Source organism: Meriones unguiculatus, chromosome 3 (assembly GCF_030254825.1).
Source record: "Meriones unguiculatus strain TT.TT164.6M chromosome 3, Bangor_MerUng_6.1, whole genome shotgun sequence".
In the NCBI taxonomy this organism is placed as follows: domain Eukaryota; kingdom Metazoa; phylum Chordata; class Mammalia; order Rodentia; family Muridae; genus Meriones; species Meriones unguiculatus.
The window spans coordinates 161,964,907-161,982,923 of NC_083351.1; the positions used below are offsets into that span (position 1 = coordinate 161,964,907).

An 18,017-nucleotide genomic window follows, 5' to 3' on the forward strand; every position below is an offset into this window, starting at 1 on the left:
AACAAACAAACAAAAAATTAAATCCAGTGGAAATAGTTCGTCCCAGACATAAACAAAAAATGGCTCTACTGAGTCAACAGTGTGTAAATGTGAGAATAAAGCATGGGACCACATATGTAGAAGCTTGTAAGTTGAAAATTACACAACTTCATTATTTCAGACTGAAACTTAAAAATGAAATCAAGATTATCTAAGCAAACAAGTCATTTATTTTAAATATCAAAGATGTTATTAGCATAGTGCCTTGTGTGTGTGCATGTGTGTGTTATTCAACATCTAGTGAACAGTGGTTTTTAATTCTCAGTCTCATTACTAAATTCTCTCAAGATCATGAGAAAAAAAATTCAACTCTAATTATTTCTACTTTGCACAAAGCATTTATTTTTGAAGTGAAATATGAAATACAATGAGATTAGCACATAATAAAAGATGTTGTATAAAAATAATCAGAATAAACAATTGATTTCATTTTCTTGAAATAGAGAATGTGCATCAGAGGTCCCCATGTATTTTTCTGAAACAAAAGAACATTTTGTCACCGTACAGCTTCCTAAGGAAGTGTCAAACACTTAGTGACTGATATGTTTGGAAATAAAAAGAATGAAGGAACACACTGCCAAATTGGCAAGGATGTTCCCTGTCCGTAAAGCATCAGCTGAAGTTGTTTTATCTTCCAACATGTGTTCCTTTGTTGCCAATGAAATTATATCACAATGTATATAAGAGCTGAGAGTTCTGGTCCTTCATCTTCCACGACTCAAAATTAACTGACCGGAGTGCTTCTGACCAGCAGATCAATCTGCTAAGAAGGTAGGTACCTAGAAATATGAAGCCCTTTAACTTGATAATAAATTTTGCCTGGCTTTCAAAGATAGCATTTTTAAAATTTTATCTATTTATTCACTTTACATCCTGATCGCAGACCCCCCCCTTCTCTCCTTCCAGTCTTTCCTCGCACACCCCTCCTCTAAGGGGAAGGTCCCCTATGGGTACCAACCAGGCACATTAAGTTGCTGCAGAACTAGGTGCATCCTCTCCCACTGAGGCCAGACAAGGCAGCCCAGTTAGGGGAATGAGATCCAAAGGAGGTATCAGAATCAAAGAGGGTCCCAGCTCTAGTTGTCAAGAGCCACATGAAAACCAAGCTGCATACATGTGTGCAGGGGGCCCAGGACCAGTCCATGCATGCTCCTTGGTTGGTGGTTCAGTCTCTGTGAGCCCCCATGGGCCTAGGTTAGTTGACTCTGTAGGTCTTCTTGTGGAGTCTTTGACCTCTCCAGCTTCCTCAATTGTTTCGGTAACTCTTCCATAGTATTCCCCAAGCTACGTCTATTGTTTGGCTGTGGGTCTCCATATCTGTTTCCCTCAGCTGCTAGGTGAAGCCTCTCAGAGGAGTTAAGCTAGGCTCCTGTCTACAAGCACAGCAGAGTAACATTAACAGTGTCAGGGATTGGTTCTCTCCCATGGGATGGGTCTCAAATAAAACCAGAGTCCTTGGTTGGCCATTCCCTTAGTCTTTGTTTCATCTTTGTCCTTGCACATCTTGTCAGCAGAACAGATTTTAGGTTGAAAGTTTTGTGGGTGGGTTAGTGTCCTTATCCTTCCACTGAGAGTTCTGCCTGGCTATAGGAGATGGCCACTTCAGGCTCCATATCCCCCACTGCTAGGAATCTCAGCTAGGGTGACCCCATAGACTACCAAGGGGCCTCCAATTCCACATCTCTGGCAAATTCCAGAGATGACCTCCACCTCTGATTTCCCTTCTGGAGATAGAATTTTAATGGGATGTTTAAGCAAATTACTGCAAGAGTAAGTGCCTACAAGAAATTATAAAATGTTTTATAAAAATGAAAACTTTATCAAGTAACATAAAAGTATTCATGTTGATCACCTAGGATTCTGAGTCCACAATTCCGTTTTCTTCTTCCTGTCCCTTAAGGGTCCTTAAAATTCATAATGATGACCTACTCTCAGATGTACTCTGAAAGAGACTTATTCTAAATTATATATTTATCACTAATTTTAATTGTTTTTAAGCTTCATATGAACTATATCTTAGTAAAAACCAATAAGTTACATTTGCTCATAATATATAGTGAAAAACTGTTGCTAATATTCTTTCAAGGTTTGCATTGTTTAGCTGCTACATTTAAGCTATCAACAAAGTTGACTGTAGGAGCTGACAGGCCACTAACGTGCAGTGGGATGAAAGAAGGATTCAGGCAATCTGGCTGCAGAAATTTGTCACAAGCTCTGAGACAACTAAAAAGAAAATAGACCTAAATAATTCTGTTTTCTTCTGTCCTAATTATTGATGGAACATAGCTGGATGTTGGAAAGCAGATTTGAGAACATTCATTGTGGACTGAAATGACCTAGTGTAGTGTTAACTCTAGTCTATATATCAAGTTATGCTTTGATCTTTGTGTCTAATGGGAAGATGTCTTCTTCATTTATCATGTGTCATGAGAAATTAAGTATGATCAACTTAAAGTGGAAATATCTCTACAACAGCTTACAGAAACTTGTTGCTATAGAACTGTTATATTTAAGTAAAACAAAATGTGCAAACAAAACAAATGCCCATTTCAAAATGATGACTGTTAAGCCAAAAGCTTGACTTTCAAAATTTTCTGTTGCTCAGACTCTTTAAAGACAATTATGTGGCATTTTATCTGCATCAGCTCACAAATTAAAAAAATGAAAACTAGCCCAATAGTTTACATCAAGTTTTATGAGGTGACCATACTACCCCACTAATACTGAGTCCAAGATAAGGTTTATAAAATTACTTTAAGATACAATGTACTACATATATACAGTGTATTGGGACATGTTCCAAATAATGCAATTTCTTTTTTTTTTTTTTTTTAAGATGTTAACCAGCCATCATGCTTACTTTTCAGGGGCTACCAAAGATGAAACCACTGTATTTGATCTTCAGCCTTTGGGTTCTAGCAGGATGTTTCCTGGTAAGTATCAACTATCCCTACCACATACCTTCATATTCTCTTGTGAACTTTTATGTAGGACTTTTTAGCATTATTTATCTGTATTTCCAAATACATAGAAGTTGTGAGTTATTGCTGGAACACCAATCTAGTTCTTTAATTTCTACTTTAAAATTCTGCTTTAATGTAATAGCCACAGACATTGGAATAAACTGTTAAGAAAATGATAGATATACCCAAGAAAGTTTACTGCTGCCTCATACGCAGATCAGTATCAGGATGGCCAAAGGATAACAATGTTCAGCTAATTCTTTAGTTTCATCAAGAATAAAATTAATGTGAGTTATTTTCAACACATTATCCCTAGGTAGTTAAAAATAAAATTCTGGACAAAATTTGCATGCAAAGTGTTCAACCTTAGAAATGGAGCCTCTTATATTTAATGTCTCCCATGATTCAATGAACAAATAAAGATAGAGCACCAGTGCCACAGATGTGTCTTGAAATAATACATTTCACCGATAATATAAATAAGAGTTATACTGGTATGTTGGAGGCAAGAGCCAAACAGGAATGTAACGGGACATGAGGAGTGAATATAGCAAACATGACTGGCATTCACTGTGGGGTCACAAGAAAGGAAAGAGGAAAGAGTCAAAGCCAGCAGCATAAAGATGCTAGAGAGAAAAAAAAGTTATAATGATACAAATAAGAAGAGATGAGAGCTGTTGATAACAGGATAGACCAAGGGGCAGGTGCAAAGCTGTGGAAGGGTATTTGGTGAATTGACATAGGTGCGGTCAATTTCTAAATGATATGTGCTAGTAAAATGAAGTGGCATACAGTTAAAGTGAGTAAAAGAAAAGAAAAAACAAAAACAGAGCCACATCCTTAGGAAAATCTCTGAAACCCTCAGACTTTGCAGGCTGCATGGCCTAGACTGGGGAGTTCACTTCTAGCTGCTGCGACCTCTTGGTGAAGTAATAGGAGAACCATGTGCAGGTAAACATGGGGCTCAGGATGAGGTAGAAAACTCAGAAAAGGAAAGTTGGTGTCGACGTGGAATGTTATAAGCCTCTACAAAATTGGAGAGGGCTGACCAAAGGACCTTGAGAAGATTACAAACCAGTGCTGAAGGCCTTAAAGGTCTGAACATACAGAGCCTATGGCATCTTCTACTATTGTTCATGAATTGAACGTGAGGGGACAGCCTAAAATTTGGAATTGGAAAGGGCAATGGTTCAGATGAACAAATTAGAGAAAGAAGTCAACGAATAAGTGAATGAATCTGTGTCCCATCAGACCACCAGCCCCAGGCTAGCTTGACTTAGGATTTGCAGCATGGGCCTAAGAGCACATACTTTCCCTCTGGTTGGCATGGCCCCTGTGTTTTATGTCATCCAACCTCATTGCAAAGACTGCCCTGTCACTGAAGCAATTCTTAACCTTTCATCTCTCTAAAACTAAGCACTCCAACTGCCTGATGCATTTGTTTCCTGCAACACTTCTCAGCTATTTTTTTTTTTTTATTTTTAGAGTTGTACCTTCAGAAAATCGCTTAACTAAGTGTTAGCATAGCAAGCAAAGCACTTAGAGTTCAGTGAGTACTGTCCCAAGCTTTGCAAGCACTGCCTAGACATCTGGACAATATTAAATAGCTCACAACCGGTGAAGTTATGAAAAGGGCTCAGGCATGATGGACAATATGGCACAACAAATCCGAAGACTTCAGGGTGTGGAAACATGTATGACTGTCATTTTCCCAAGGTGGAAAGAGTTTTACTTTCTCATGCAGTCAGTACCTGGCAGAGGCAGAACTCCAACCACAGCCTTTACACTACAGAGACCACAACTCTTCTCCATTTGGCCTATACTTGCACCACCTTGTACTGTATCTACTCAGGCTTCAGAGTCACATTAAACATCTGAACCTCCCTCTACTGCTACACTAACTTATTCCTAAAAGCACAAACACTGTAACATGTTTTGAAATTTATTGGAATTAAAACCTAGAAGAATCCTATACTCTCGAGTGATGAAGACATTTCCCAGTCCTGTAGGGCAGCAACGTAGATTCAGGATTGATTTCAGTGACCATGCCTATAAAAGACAAGCTTAAGATTTTGTTCATGATATTTTCCTTCTATTCAGTACCATCTAACTTTTCATTTAGAACCTAAATGTGCAGAACAAAAGAGAAACACTTTCTTTGATTGACATTGAGGATTTGTGACTCAGAAGCATGTAACAGTTTTCTGTTGCTACATAATAAATTATCACAATTAGGACTTTAAGACACATGTTTATTATAGCATCGTCTACACTTGGCTTAGTCATGTTCTTTTCTCAATTATCTCACAAACAAGAAAGAGCAGCCTGAATGAATGTCCATTCTCATCTCAAGGTTATTCTTTCTACAGTTCCCAGAATTACATACCTGTATTGCAGTGTTGAATGGCCCTGACTTTATTAATACTTAATTAACATAAAGTAACAGGTTTCAGTTGGGATTTTTTTTATTGAGGGGGTTTTCTTTTTGAGTCTTGGCTGTCCCTGACTCACTTTGTAAACCCAGCTGGCCTTGAATTCATAGAGATGCGCCTGCCTCTACCTCTGCCTCTGCCTCCCTGAGTGCTAGGATTACAGATATGCACCACCATGCCTGGCTTCAGTGTGAAATTTTTATACTTCATTTGGATGGCTTTTCCTTTACTCCATACTAGCCTCCCCACACCCAGATCCCTATTTGCCTTTTCTACACTGGACTCTTTTGTACTCAGTATTATTCCTTCTTTTTTGTTCTATTTTATTCTCAACATTCTCCATTAAAGTTTATTTTCCAACTTTATTAAATAAAATATAATTTCCAAAACACATACAGAACAAGAAAATGTAGTAAGTACAGTAACCCATCCTCAGAAAACAAATACCATGTATATTCTCTCCCATCCTAGAGGCTAACACATCAACATGTGTATCAAGGTCAGGGTACATACGAGTAAAGACTGGGAACTAGTGAGGGGCCTTGAGCTGAGTCCTTGGCCATGAGCCAACCCTGGTCATGAGCCAGATGCCACTCTGATCTAATAATAGTCCAGTCCAGTACAGAGACGCTTGTTATAAGTCAATAGACCATGTGCTGCAGCATGAAATCTCTAAATTCTCCTCACTGTGAAATTTGCTTTAAAAGACATATCTTATAAAGCCAGACCAACAAATGTTGGGAGAATAAGACTTTTAGGAGCCATCTTAAAATTCTGCCTAGACCAGAAAGAGTATGTGCTGCTTGCCTTTGGTATACCTAACTTAAACTTGTTTGTTTTCATTCTCTCACAGTTCAGTGAGTGTCACAGAGCCCACGGAAGACCAAACCATGGAAGACCGCCTCCTCCTCCTCACCCTCCCTTTTTCCCACCACACCGTCCCCCCCCTTGTATACCTGTAGTTCCACCTCCACATCCCAGACCTCCAAGCAACGCTACCACTCCACCTCCTCCCCCAGTACCAACAAATACACCAGCTCCCAGTGTCTCCGTAACTACTGCTACTGCCTCAAATTCCAGTGATGCTTTTCAGAACTTTTTGGAAATGATAAGATCTTTATTGCAGTCAGGATGAAATACTCCAAAGCACTGTGAAATTAGAGGAGAAATAACCTTTAAAAGGCTTAAGAAACAACATTTTCCCAAGCATTACACAAAATGAAAATAAAAAAGAACGTGAGCAGCATTATAAAGGATCTACTGTTTTCATCATAGTGACTACCGTGACATCTACTGTGTTAAGAGAATAAAATGAATCCTTCCAGAAACCTAACCTGGTACCATAAGGCAAAATGGTCATTAGGGGAAACACAAACCACAGGTTGTAATGTACAATCATGAAAACAGATGAATAGATAGTAAGATGCCCTCTTGAGTGTCAGACATCAAATAATTACAAATCACAGAACATGTTAGCATATGTTAAAAGTATTCCTCCACACAGCATGTTCCTGATTCTTTGTGGGAAAGGTGTCATCATTATATTTGACCTCACGAGGATTCTGAATCAATGGATTCAACCAAACATGTGTGGGAAATACTCAAAAAATATATAGAATGTATGCTGAGCATATGTTTCCAGCCATGATACCTTTAATAAGTCATACCAGGCATATTACACAACGTTCATATTATCATGAACATTATAACTAATCCAGAGTTTATTTAACATGTGCAGGAAGACTACACAAGTTAAATGCAAATTGCACATCATTTTAGAAGGAATATTTGAACATTCGCAAATTATACTATCACAATGGCCCTAGAATGACACCCCCAAAGTTTCGAAGGGTTGATTGTACTTATAAGTAAACTTTCAATTCTGAAGATGCATCTTCCAAGAAAATCGATGAGATAGATAGGGGACTATATTGGAATATTATTGATTTTTGTTGTGTTCTGTTTGTATTCTGTCTCTGAAGCCTATTCCCATTTCTGAAGAGAATTTTAAATCATCTAAATCCACACCTCATGAAAATCTAAATGCTATGGGAAGCAAGTGAACCAGAAAGTGTCTGAGAATTCTAAAGCCAAAAACTACTTAGCCTCAGCCATTAACTGCTTCCTGTTCTTATGCAAACATGAATCCAGTCCTTCACTCTTAGGCTCACATCTTAGATCCCCTTTCAGTCCTCCATTTCTCTTTTGCCTCCTTTCCTCCCCAACCACTCAAGCAACCAACTGTGGAAACCATCCAGACCTAGACAACCCTCTGAAAACCTGGTAGACACTTTCCATTCCTCCAACTATAGTTGCCATAACAACTGCTTCCATTTTTTTCTGTCAGCAAATGTACAGATGCCAACTCCATCACTCCTCCTAGCATCCTTCAGCCTGATGCATCATAATCACTGTGGCAGATGAGACTCTCTCAACTACCAAAGATGACTACCCCATCTGAGGCAGAAGACAATACTCCATTTGCTTCAGATAACATCACCCCAACTTCGGTAGACAATAGTACTCCATCTGTTACAACTGCCACACATATTACCTAACCAACTTCTACTGGTGAAAGCATTCCAAGGAATACAGATTTTATCACTCCTGCTGTCAATGGCAGCACTGCAAACTGTCTAAGCTGGTCAACATTCCAGAGTACAAGTAGACAACACAAACCATGGTTTAAAAGAAAACAAATTTCAAAATATTATCTAACTAGGTGTATGCATGCATGAATGGGTAGATGTGTGTGAGAGGCCTGTGTATGTATGCATGTGTGAATGTGTGCTTGTGTCATAGGAGTTTCCTTGGTACTATCAATAAGAAGAATAACAGACAGTTCATATAAATATTATCTATTTAGAAGCTATTACTATCCTTTGTATCTGATCAATTCTAGTCTTTAAAATTCATGGACACTTTTTCTGCATTAATTGTTGTTATGTACATAATTGTATGTGCACAAATAATTAAGGATTATATGAACATTAACTTTTTATATTTATGTAACAATTACATTGAATATAAAATATAACTATATAAATCATTTGTTGTTTCAGGATCAATAGAATGTTCATTCCATGACAACCCAATGATACATTACTCCATAGATTCAAATCTTTTACAGAATCATGTTACGTGACTATAAAATTATATATATATATATATATATATATGTACATACATATATTGAAATATATTTCAAAATTTTGCTAGACCACTTTTTAATAATAACTTTTTATTTTGTGCAATCATAATAACCTCATTTTCACCCTTCCTTTGACCCCTGCCAAAGCCTCCCATATGCCCTTCCTCCCTATGAAATTTGTGGCCTTTGTTCTCATTAGCTGCTGTTACACATATTCCTAAATATAAATACAGCCTCCTCAGTCTGTGTAATGTTACTTGAATTCACGTGATCTCCAGGCTGACAATTTAGCATTGGTTAACCAGTTGAGGTTTTTCCTTAGACAAAACTCTTTGCCCACTCTCAGCAGTCCTTTGTTGTCTGTAGTTCTCTGTCTAGGATCGAGGCTTCATGAGCTTTCCCTGTTCCATGTTAACACAACTATTGATGTCATCTTTTCCCAGGTCTTGTTTAGACAGCCTTGTTGATGAAACTTCATGATTATACCTTCTATGATATTTCTAAGAGACCCAATCTCATAAAAAATGTCCTGTTCCTCTGGCTCTTACATTATTTTTTTCTCTGTTTTTGCAATGATCCCTGAGTCTTACATCTAGGAGATGTGCTGCATATGTTTCAACTGGGACTGAACAACACACAATCTCTTGTTATCTTCATTTTGATCCATTTTGTTTTCTTCAATGCGCTCCATCAGCTGAAAGGAGAAATTTCTTTGCGGAGGGGTGAGAACTGCACTTATCTGTGTGTAAAGAAATAAATATTAAGCATGTAGTCGGGGATTACTGTGGTTTACTAAGGTGGTGGTCGTAGGTTCTCCTCTAAGATCCCAACCTCTCTAGCTTTGGGTAGTTGACTAGATTTCCAGTCCCAGGTATGACTGCCCTCTTGTGAGTGGGCCTTAAGTCCAAGTAGACAGCTCTTGGTTCCCAAGGTATGCTTAGCACTATTTTGTCCTTAGAGTTACAATGACTTGCTATTCATTGTTGTGGCTCATAGGCATCATAGCTGGGTAAGACTGTTGGTTTCTCCCCTCCCTTGGAAGCTTGCATGTCATTCTTGGGTACTACAAAAGCTATCCCCAAGGAGGAAGCCCTCAGGTAACATAATTTTTAAAACCTAACATAGAATAAGTACTGTGAGAGTAAATGTGCTGTTATGCAGAGGATAAAGACAAGAAGATATTCTTTCTAATGTCTGGGGCCAGCCCTGGCTATGGCCAGGTCCCACAGAGGAGATAAGAAGTCACTCAGGGAAGAGTTAGTCAGGCACAAGGATTGGGTATTCTTGCATCCTGACTGAATGACAATAAGAGTGCTCCTTTTATATATAATTTATTCACTTTATATCCAGATTATAGCCCCCTCCCTCAATTCCTTGTGTTCTAACCCTCCCTTCCTCTTTCCTTCTTTATTCCTCCCCTGGTCCACAGAAAGGGGGAGCCCTTCTGCCCTAGCATCTGACCCTTGCCTATCAAGTCTCATCAGTACTGCCTGTATCCTCTTTCTCTGTGGCCCGGCAAGGCTTGATACCCCAGGGGGAAGGGATCAAAGAGCAGGCTCCAGAGTCCATGTCAGAGACAATCCCTGCTCCCCTTACTAGGGAACATCCATGAAGACTGAACTACCTATCAGCTACATCTGAACAGGAAGTCTAGGTCCTCTCCATGCATGGTCTTTGGTTGGTGCATCAGTCTTTGCAGGAGCACCTGAGCCCAGATTTGTGAAGTTTGCAGGCAAATAGATAGAACTAGAAAAGATCATCCTGAGTGAGGCAACCCAGAACCAGAAAGACACGCATGGTATATACTCACTTATAAGTGGATATTAGCCATATAATACAGAATAAGCATACTAAAATCTACAGACCTAAAGAAGTTAAATAGCAAAGAGGTCCCTAGGGAAGATGCTTAATTCTCATTCAGAGGGGCAAATGGAAAAAATACCAAAAGGTGTTAAAGAGAGGTATGTTGGTATAATGTTCTTTTGAAATGTATACACCTTACCCTTGTTCATTCAAATGCTGATTTCTCTCCCCACTCTCTGGTTTCAATCCAGACATTGCATTGTGATACTTATTCTAAGTATCACCTGTCTCAACTTTGGGTAAACATGTCAAAATAAAACAACCAGCCACAATGTTGAGCAATCGAGAGGAAGGAGTAGGTGGGAGAAGGAAGGAGCGAGAGGACAGAAAAGAGTGGGAGGTGGAGGAGGAGGCAGAGACTGAGAGAGCAGATGCAGGAGAAGAGGTCTTGAAATGACATGGAGAATGAACCAGACCTAAGATTTCACAAAAAAAAAAAAAAAAAAAAAAAAAAAAAAAAAAAACACCAAGTATAATGGGTGAATCTAAATGTTAGGAAACTATGAGGGCATGGAGGTTTAGGATGGAGTAACTATTACTGAGTTTTAGGTTAACTAAATAAATTATACTTTCTGTGTAGTGATTTGGTTATACAGCTCTTTATCATTAACAGCAGCTTTACTAAAAGGTATAACAATAGTAAATATTAATCACCACCTACAACAGAGGTAAAAGGACTGGAGTCTGCCATCGTTGGCCTCTGAAAAACTCCACCCGGCAAGGGGATCTAAGCAGATGCTGAGACTCACAGCCAAACTTTGGGCAGAGCACAGAGAGTCTTATAGAAGAGTGGGGGCATAGAAAGACCCAGAAGGGACAGGAGCTCCATAAGGAAACCAACAAAGTACTTCTTTATTTATACAGAACTCAATAGACAGGAATAGATGCATGTTGTTCCAAAACATAGATTATATCATTTTGTCACTGGGCAGGTGTTTTAACTTTCTCTTGGTCATAAGTTTAGTGATCATTGATAAACCATGAAGAAACAGAATCATCATCAACCCCACAACCCAACTTTTAAAAATCTTGTGATTTCAAAGGCATTAGACAGAAAGAAAATCTTCAAGCCAGCCTGTACAGATTATCATGTCCCAAGCAGTGTATTATCAACTTTTAATGGTCAGACTGCTAATTGTCATTGGGCCCAAGAAAAAAACCTTCAGGCCAAGGCTACTATTATTTTATTTAATTTCTGGCATAATACACTATTTAAATTTTAAATATTTGTAGAATTTATTTATATTTCTAAACTTGGTATTCTTTTGTTCCTTGGTCATACAACACCACAGTGGCCCTGAAGGAGCTAAGTTTTCTAGGAAATGGGGGGAGGGTCTTAGTACTTTGTCCATCAGCATAAGAAAGAGGCTTTTAGCCATTTCCTGGGACTTATCCTGGACTGGGGACCTGGAGACCAGCACAGGTCAGGGAGTAGCAGTTCTTGGCCTGTGCTATTTTCTGGGACAACCTCTATCTATGGCCTCCAAGACAAGCATGGATCAGGGAGCAGCAGTTCCCAGGCCTGCACCATTCCAAGAGGACTGAGGCCATCAGTAGGAAAGTAGACCATGAGCTCTACCTACAAACCCAGAGACCTATTACTATCAGAGACCATCAGGCCTGCTAATAACAGAGTCAACCAAATAGCTAGAGGTCAGCATAAGAATACCAGCAACAGGACCATAGGATAACACCAAAACCTAGCTATCCTACCACACCAAGGCTTGAGGATCCTATCACACCAGAAGCACAAGAAAATTATCTTAAATATGAGTTTATGAAAATGATAGAGGCTTTAAAAAAACAAACTAAATACCTTTGAAAGACTGCCAGGAGCCTATCTAGACGGGGAGACCCCGCTTCCCAAGGAACAGCGAGACCAGCCTTCGGATGCAAGCCGCAAGAGGTTTATTTTGATACACGGGTACCCGGGGCGACCAAGCCTATCGGAGGACTTGCGCGCCTCTCGGTTAGGGTGACGGGTTTTTATAGGGCTCGGGAGCAGGAGGCGCGGTTACAGAAGCGAGAAGCAGTTACAGGGTTCTGATTGGGTGGTTTGAACAAAGCCGTAGTTAAGTCACGTACCCAGAACAGGGAAGGCGGGAAGGCAGATTGTGAGCAGGGTCACGTACCCACCCGGAACCGGAAGGCAGGAAAGAATGCAGCGAGGTAGCTATCCCCTCAGGGAACTTACCGCTACACTGCGCCTACTCTACATAGTGTTAACGATCGCTGCTATCTTTTGGTCTTTCATTTCCCCCTTTCCAATGATCATTTGAAGACCCAATCTTGGGTCTTCCAGATATGACCCCTTGTATCTTATAGATTATTTTTTATAATGGGATCTGGGGTCCCTTCAGGGTGGATATAGGGGTAGTAAGCCAAGGAGATTACAGGATCTCTCGAGGCTTTTAGCCCAGTTGCTGCAATATTAGTGTCCATTTCAGCTAAGCAGATGTCCAAGACAATAGCTAATGCCAGGGAGCCCCTTTTGACTTAGCATTTCAGCCTGCTAGGGGGGATTTGGGCGTAGATCCGTCTTCTGGAACTTCTTCGAGCTGACCATTGGACCGTAGGCATCAGGGGCTAGGAAGGCTGAAATGCCAGTCAAAGGCTGGGCAATGGGGAAGTCCCAAGCATCTGGTTCGTTGATCCACCCGAAGAGGCAGGGAGCAATCATGTCAGTTTCCAGGAAGTCCAGATCTCAGCTTGCAGTCCACAGCTGATCCCGGACAGAGTTAAACAGGTGAAGATCTGCTGAGACAAATTCAGACTGGAGACAGGAGTTAAAATTTGTCTATTAAATGGGAAAGATCAAGGAAAATCTCATCTGCAATCCTTTTGAGCTATGCCAGATCCAGGTCACATCCCTGAAACTCATGTGAAATTTTAGTACACAAAACGAAATAGACATAATTTTAAATACTCAGAAAAGTAACATATCAGCAAATCAAACATTTTGAGAGGAACAGGTAAAACTGCATCCCACTGAATGAGTATCAGTTAGCTGTTTGTTTTATAACCTTTATACACAACCTAAGTGTGTCCACAGTAACATTTTTTTTCTTCTGTGGGCATAGCTGTTTGTAATTAGTCACGAATGAAGCTTGGCTATTTTTATACACTCAGCATATACTTTTAGTTTTCACTTTTACTTTATGTTTACACTGGAAAGTTAGGCAGAAATACATTACTGGCTTTTAGTGCTAAACCCTGGATGCTTGGACTTTCCTTAACAAAGCAACTAGAAGGAATAGGTTTAGGACATTTCTGTGTCAAAATCTACCCCAGAAATGGCAGATATTAAGAATACCATACTAAAAGCTATGACTTTTGGGTCAGATACACACATTAAACAGATGTTTTTAAAATAACGAGAAGCACCTTTAGTCTATCTTTAGAAGCCAACAAAGGAAATTAAAATCTTAACCTGGTGACTGAATAATAAGCAGTTATTGCTCCATCAACTTATCAGAACTCTATTGATCAATGTCAACACTCTGAACTTTTAAAAGCACAACAGTAGCAAAGGGGAGAGAAATTTAAAATATTTCCCATTTTTAATCTGCTTTAAAATATTTCTCTTTATAACTTATAATTATATACCTAAAAAAACTACTTAGACTCTCCAATCTTTTGTATTTATCAACCCTGAAACATTTTTTTAACTAATAACACTCTAGATTTTTACAACCTAAACTCCTATATTCTCAGACCCTATATAAGCTCCACTTATTTATCTTAAGACATGAGTCCTGTGAGCAAGGCAAACCTGTCTTTTTTTCTAAATAAGGTATCTAGTACTCTGTGGTTCTAGCTAATGAGCTGATCAATGAGCTAATAGTCGATCTAATTGTCTTTTCTCTAGCTGCAAAGCTACCGTAAGCTTAGCATAGCCGTCAAGGTGTTCAGAGACCTGAGAAGGATAAATTATAAGCTAAATAAATTCCAATCCATGTGCCAATCAAAATGACAGGGATGACTAGTTAGCCCATTACCTAGGCAGTGTCCCTGGCTCCTGTGTTTCAGCATCCTGAACAGACGCAGTTCTGCCAGGCACATAAGATGAGAGACTGTTTCTGTGGAGAAAGAAACGAGAGAATGGCCTCACCTTGCCCTTAGCAACGTGAAACATTGACTCCAGGTGTCCACAGTTTTGGCTGGGCCTTAGCAGTGGGCCAGTTGAGGCAATATTGCCCAGTGGTTAGCATACCACAATCCAGAGTAGCATTCATCTGTCGTTGTGCCCAAATCTTCTCGGAGACCTTGGGGGACCTACTGCCAGGATTGCGGGACTTCCTGTCACAATAAGCTTACACATGTTAAAATGCCTAATTCAGATTTCTGACAAGCTTGAGGGCCAGCATATCCGAGTTACTCTGTTTTTATCATCTGCTCTAAACTCTGTCCTATAAAACAGAATGCTATGATCTCTGATTCTAGCATATTTTCGAGATGCATATCCTAGAAGTATATATTTTAAGACAAATAGACAAGAGACTAGGTAAGGCTCAACTGCAGTATTTAGCATGACTTTAAATCTGTTCTTTCTGAACTAAAATCAAAGCAAACCTTTTAATCGGATAAAGTTTATAGAGAGGCTAGCTAATCTTGCTGCTCCTACCACTTGCATTAAAATTGAACAGTAAAAAGCTTTGCATTTAGCACTAATGACTAAACATATCTCCGGACCAGCATGGCGGCTGGCCACGTGTAACCGAACTGAGCTGGAAGTCTCAAACAAATATGGCAGCCAAACTACAGCTTTATGAGCTCTCCATTGCTGAACCATCATGGCGGCTGGCCATGTGCTAGCATTAGCACAGGCTGTGACTGACAATACCAAACATGGCCATTAGGTGCTGATGATACAGCAAACACTTCGGAGCTTCCATAATCCCCCACAACTAAAAGTTCCCAGTAATCGAACAAGCTTTAGAACCAACTGCATAACAGAACAATTTTAAACTGTAATTATTTTAGCCATACCAAACCTATCAGCTAGAATTTTTCTTAAAAGAGCATAAAAAAACATTTTGTAATGAGGAATCACCAGCCTTTTAAATGAAGTATAACATTTTAAAATACAGTTTTTCTTTAAATCATATTAACTCTCTGGCTTTTTTATAACACATCCACTAACCTTCTGCGACATGCTATATACATTCAGATTTCTAGCTTTTCTTTTCTGGCTTAACCAGACATGCTTACTTTTTTGCTCTCGCTCTCTTTCTTGCTTTTCAGAAAAACTCTCACTAAAATCCTTTCCATTCTGACATGATCCTGCTGAAGCCCAGAGTCTACGTACGATTTGCTTTTTATAGGCAAAGCAAAAGCAAGTTACATTACTATAAAGAGGAGTTCTGAAACTGCCAATTTTTTTTTTAAGATAATTTTCCTGCATCTGATAACATAAAGGTAACAACCAAACTCTAAGGAACTTAGAACAAGCTTTAAGGAACTTGGTGAAACTTCCCCTTTTCTTTGTCTCAAGATAAAGAACAGGGTGTAAACATGTTTTTTATAAACAAAGCAGCTTATCAAACAAACAGCTCTCCATAAGATACATTTCAAAAACTGCAATTTTCCCAGTCATTGTCATACCCAAATGTCTGATAAACTTTAAACAATTTTTAAAACCCGTTTTTGCGATATTAAAACAAAGTACCCCTTTTGTAGAAGTCACAAGGCATAAACATAATCTTTAAAATTAAAACCAGATTTTAAAACCAGAATTTACCAGTGCAAGCAATTTTTAAAACCAATACCAATTTAAAATAAGCTATCCTTTTAACCTAGAAGGAAATGAGAATTATTTGACCAAGTTTTTTTTTTTTATCCATACCAAGATGGCGGTTACATTATAAAATCACATGGTGAAGTCAAGATGGCGGCGAGACACTGAGACACTTTAGACCACGTGGCAGCCTATACAATATGCGCTTATGGATCTAATAAGGCGCATAGGCACACATTTTAAACAAATTTCGTAAGGCCTTTCAGAACAGAAAACAAAAGGTAGACAGACAAACAACACTCACTACACTTATGACAAAAATCAAGCAGACAGCAGACAACACAAACCGCGCGGTACGAGATCAGCGCCAAAGCGAACACAAACATTCAGATGGAGACCTTGTCGGAGGTCCGGTTCCTCCGTCTCCCAGATGAAGCACGTAGCCTTCTCTCAGGGGCGTCGCCCCAAAGAGTCCCACTCGGCTCGTGTTTCCAGACAGAAGGGAACCCAAGAAGGGTTACCCTTACCAGGCACTCCTGAGACGTCTCCCAGGAGGCACGGAATAGAAGTACGAGCCCGTCGGCTCCTTCTAGTTTCCGTCTGATACAGATGACCTGGCCAAGTCCAGACCACAGGGGGACTCGAACCCCCTGGAAACGAACTCACACAAAGACAGACCGTTTAACACAACGATACACAAGACTCACAGAACAAAAAGCCGGCAGATCTTACCTCCCGATGCTGGGTCGGTGGTCCCTGGGCGGGGGTCTCAGATCTCGGTGGGACCTCCAAATGAAAGACTGCCATGAGCCTATCTAGACGGGGAGACCCCGCTTCCCAAGGAACAGCGAGACCAGCCTTCGGATGCAAGCCGCAAGAGGTTTATTTTGATACACGGGTACCCGGGGCGACCAAGCCTATCGGAGGACTTGCGCGCCTCTCGGTTAGGGTGACGGGTTTTTATAGGGCTCGGGAGCAGGAGGCGCGGTTACAGAAGCGAGAAGCAGTTACAGGGTTCTGATTGGGTGGTTTGAACAAAGCCGTAGTTAAGTCACGTACCCAGAACAGGGAAGGCGGGAAGGCAGATTGTGAGCAGGGTCACGTACCCACCCGGAACCGGAAGGCAGGAAAGAATGCAGCGAGGTAGCTATCCCCTCAGGGAACTTACCGCTACACTGCGCCTACTCTACATAGTGTTAACGATCGCTGCTATCTTTTGGTCTTTCACCTTAAAGAACTACAGGGAAAAAAACACAGCTAAACGAGTGAATTGAATAAATCCCTTAAAAAAACACAGAAAAATACAATCAAACAGGTGAAGGAACTAAGTAAATCTCTTAAATAAATTCAAGAAAATACAAGCAAACACAAGAAGGAATTAAATAAAAACTGTCCAGGACCTAAAAATAGAAATAGAAGCAATAAAGAAAACACAATCCAAAACAATCCTGGATATGGAAAACCTAGGGTAGAAAATATAGACATAAGCATCAAGAACAGAATACAAGAGATGAAAATAAGAATCTCAGGTGTAGAAGATACAAATGAAGAAGTAGATACATCAGTAAAAGAAAATGTTAAATCTAAAAGGTTTTTGACACAAAACATTCAAGAAATCTGGGACAATATGAACACACCAAACCTAAGGATAATAGGAATAAAAGAAGAAAAAGACTTCAAACTCAAAGGCCCAGAAAATATTTTCAACAAAATCATGGAGGAAAACTTCCCCAACCTAAAGAAAGAAATGCCTGTAAATATAAAAGAACCAGAAACAAAAATAAAAATAAATAAATAAAAATAAATAAATAAATTCTCCTGTCACATAACAT

At 39.6% G+C, this 18,017-nt stretch overlaps 1 protein-coding gene across 1 annotated transcript; it reads left to right on the forward strand.

Annotated features, from left to right (window-relative positions):
- Positions 1-709: 709 nt before the first annotated feature.
- Positions 710-6,674, forward strand: LOC110540551 (submaxillary gland androgen-regulated protein 3A-like). Its single transcript, XM_021627308.2, has 3 exons — positions 710-810; positions 2,907-2,972; positions 6,288-6,674. Exons 2-3 carry the CDS (start codon positions 2,919-2,921, stop codon positions 6,567-6,569), a joined length of 336 nt encoding a protein of 111 aa, XP_021482983.2. The 5' UTR covers positions 710-810; positions 2,907-2,918; the 3' UTR covers positions 6,570-6,674.
- The last annotated feature ends 11,343 nt before the right edge of the window (positions 6,675-18,017 follow it).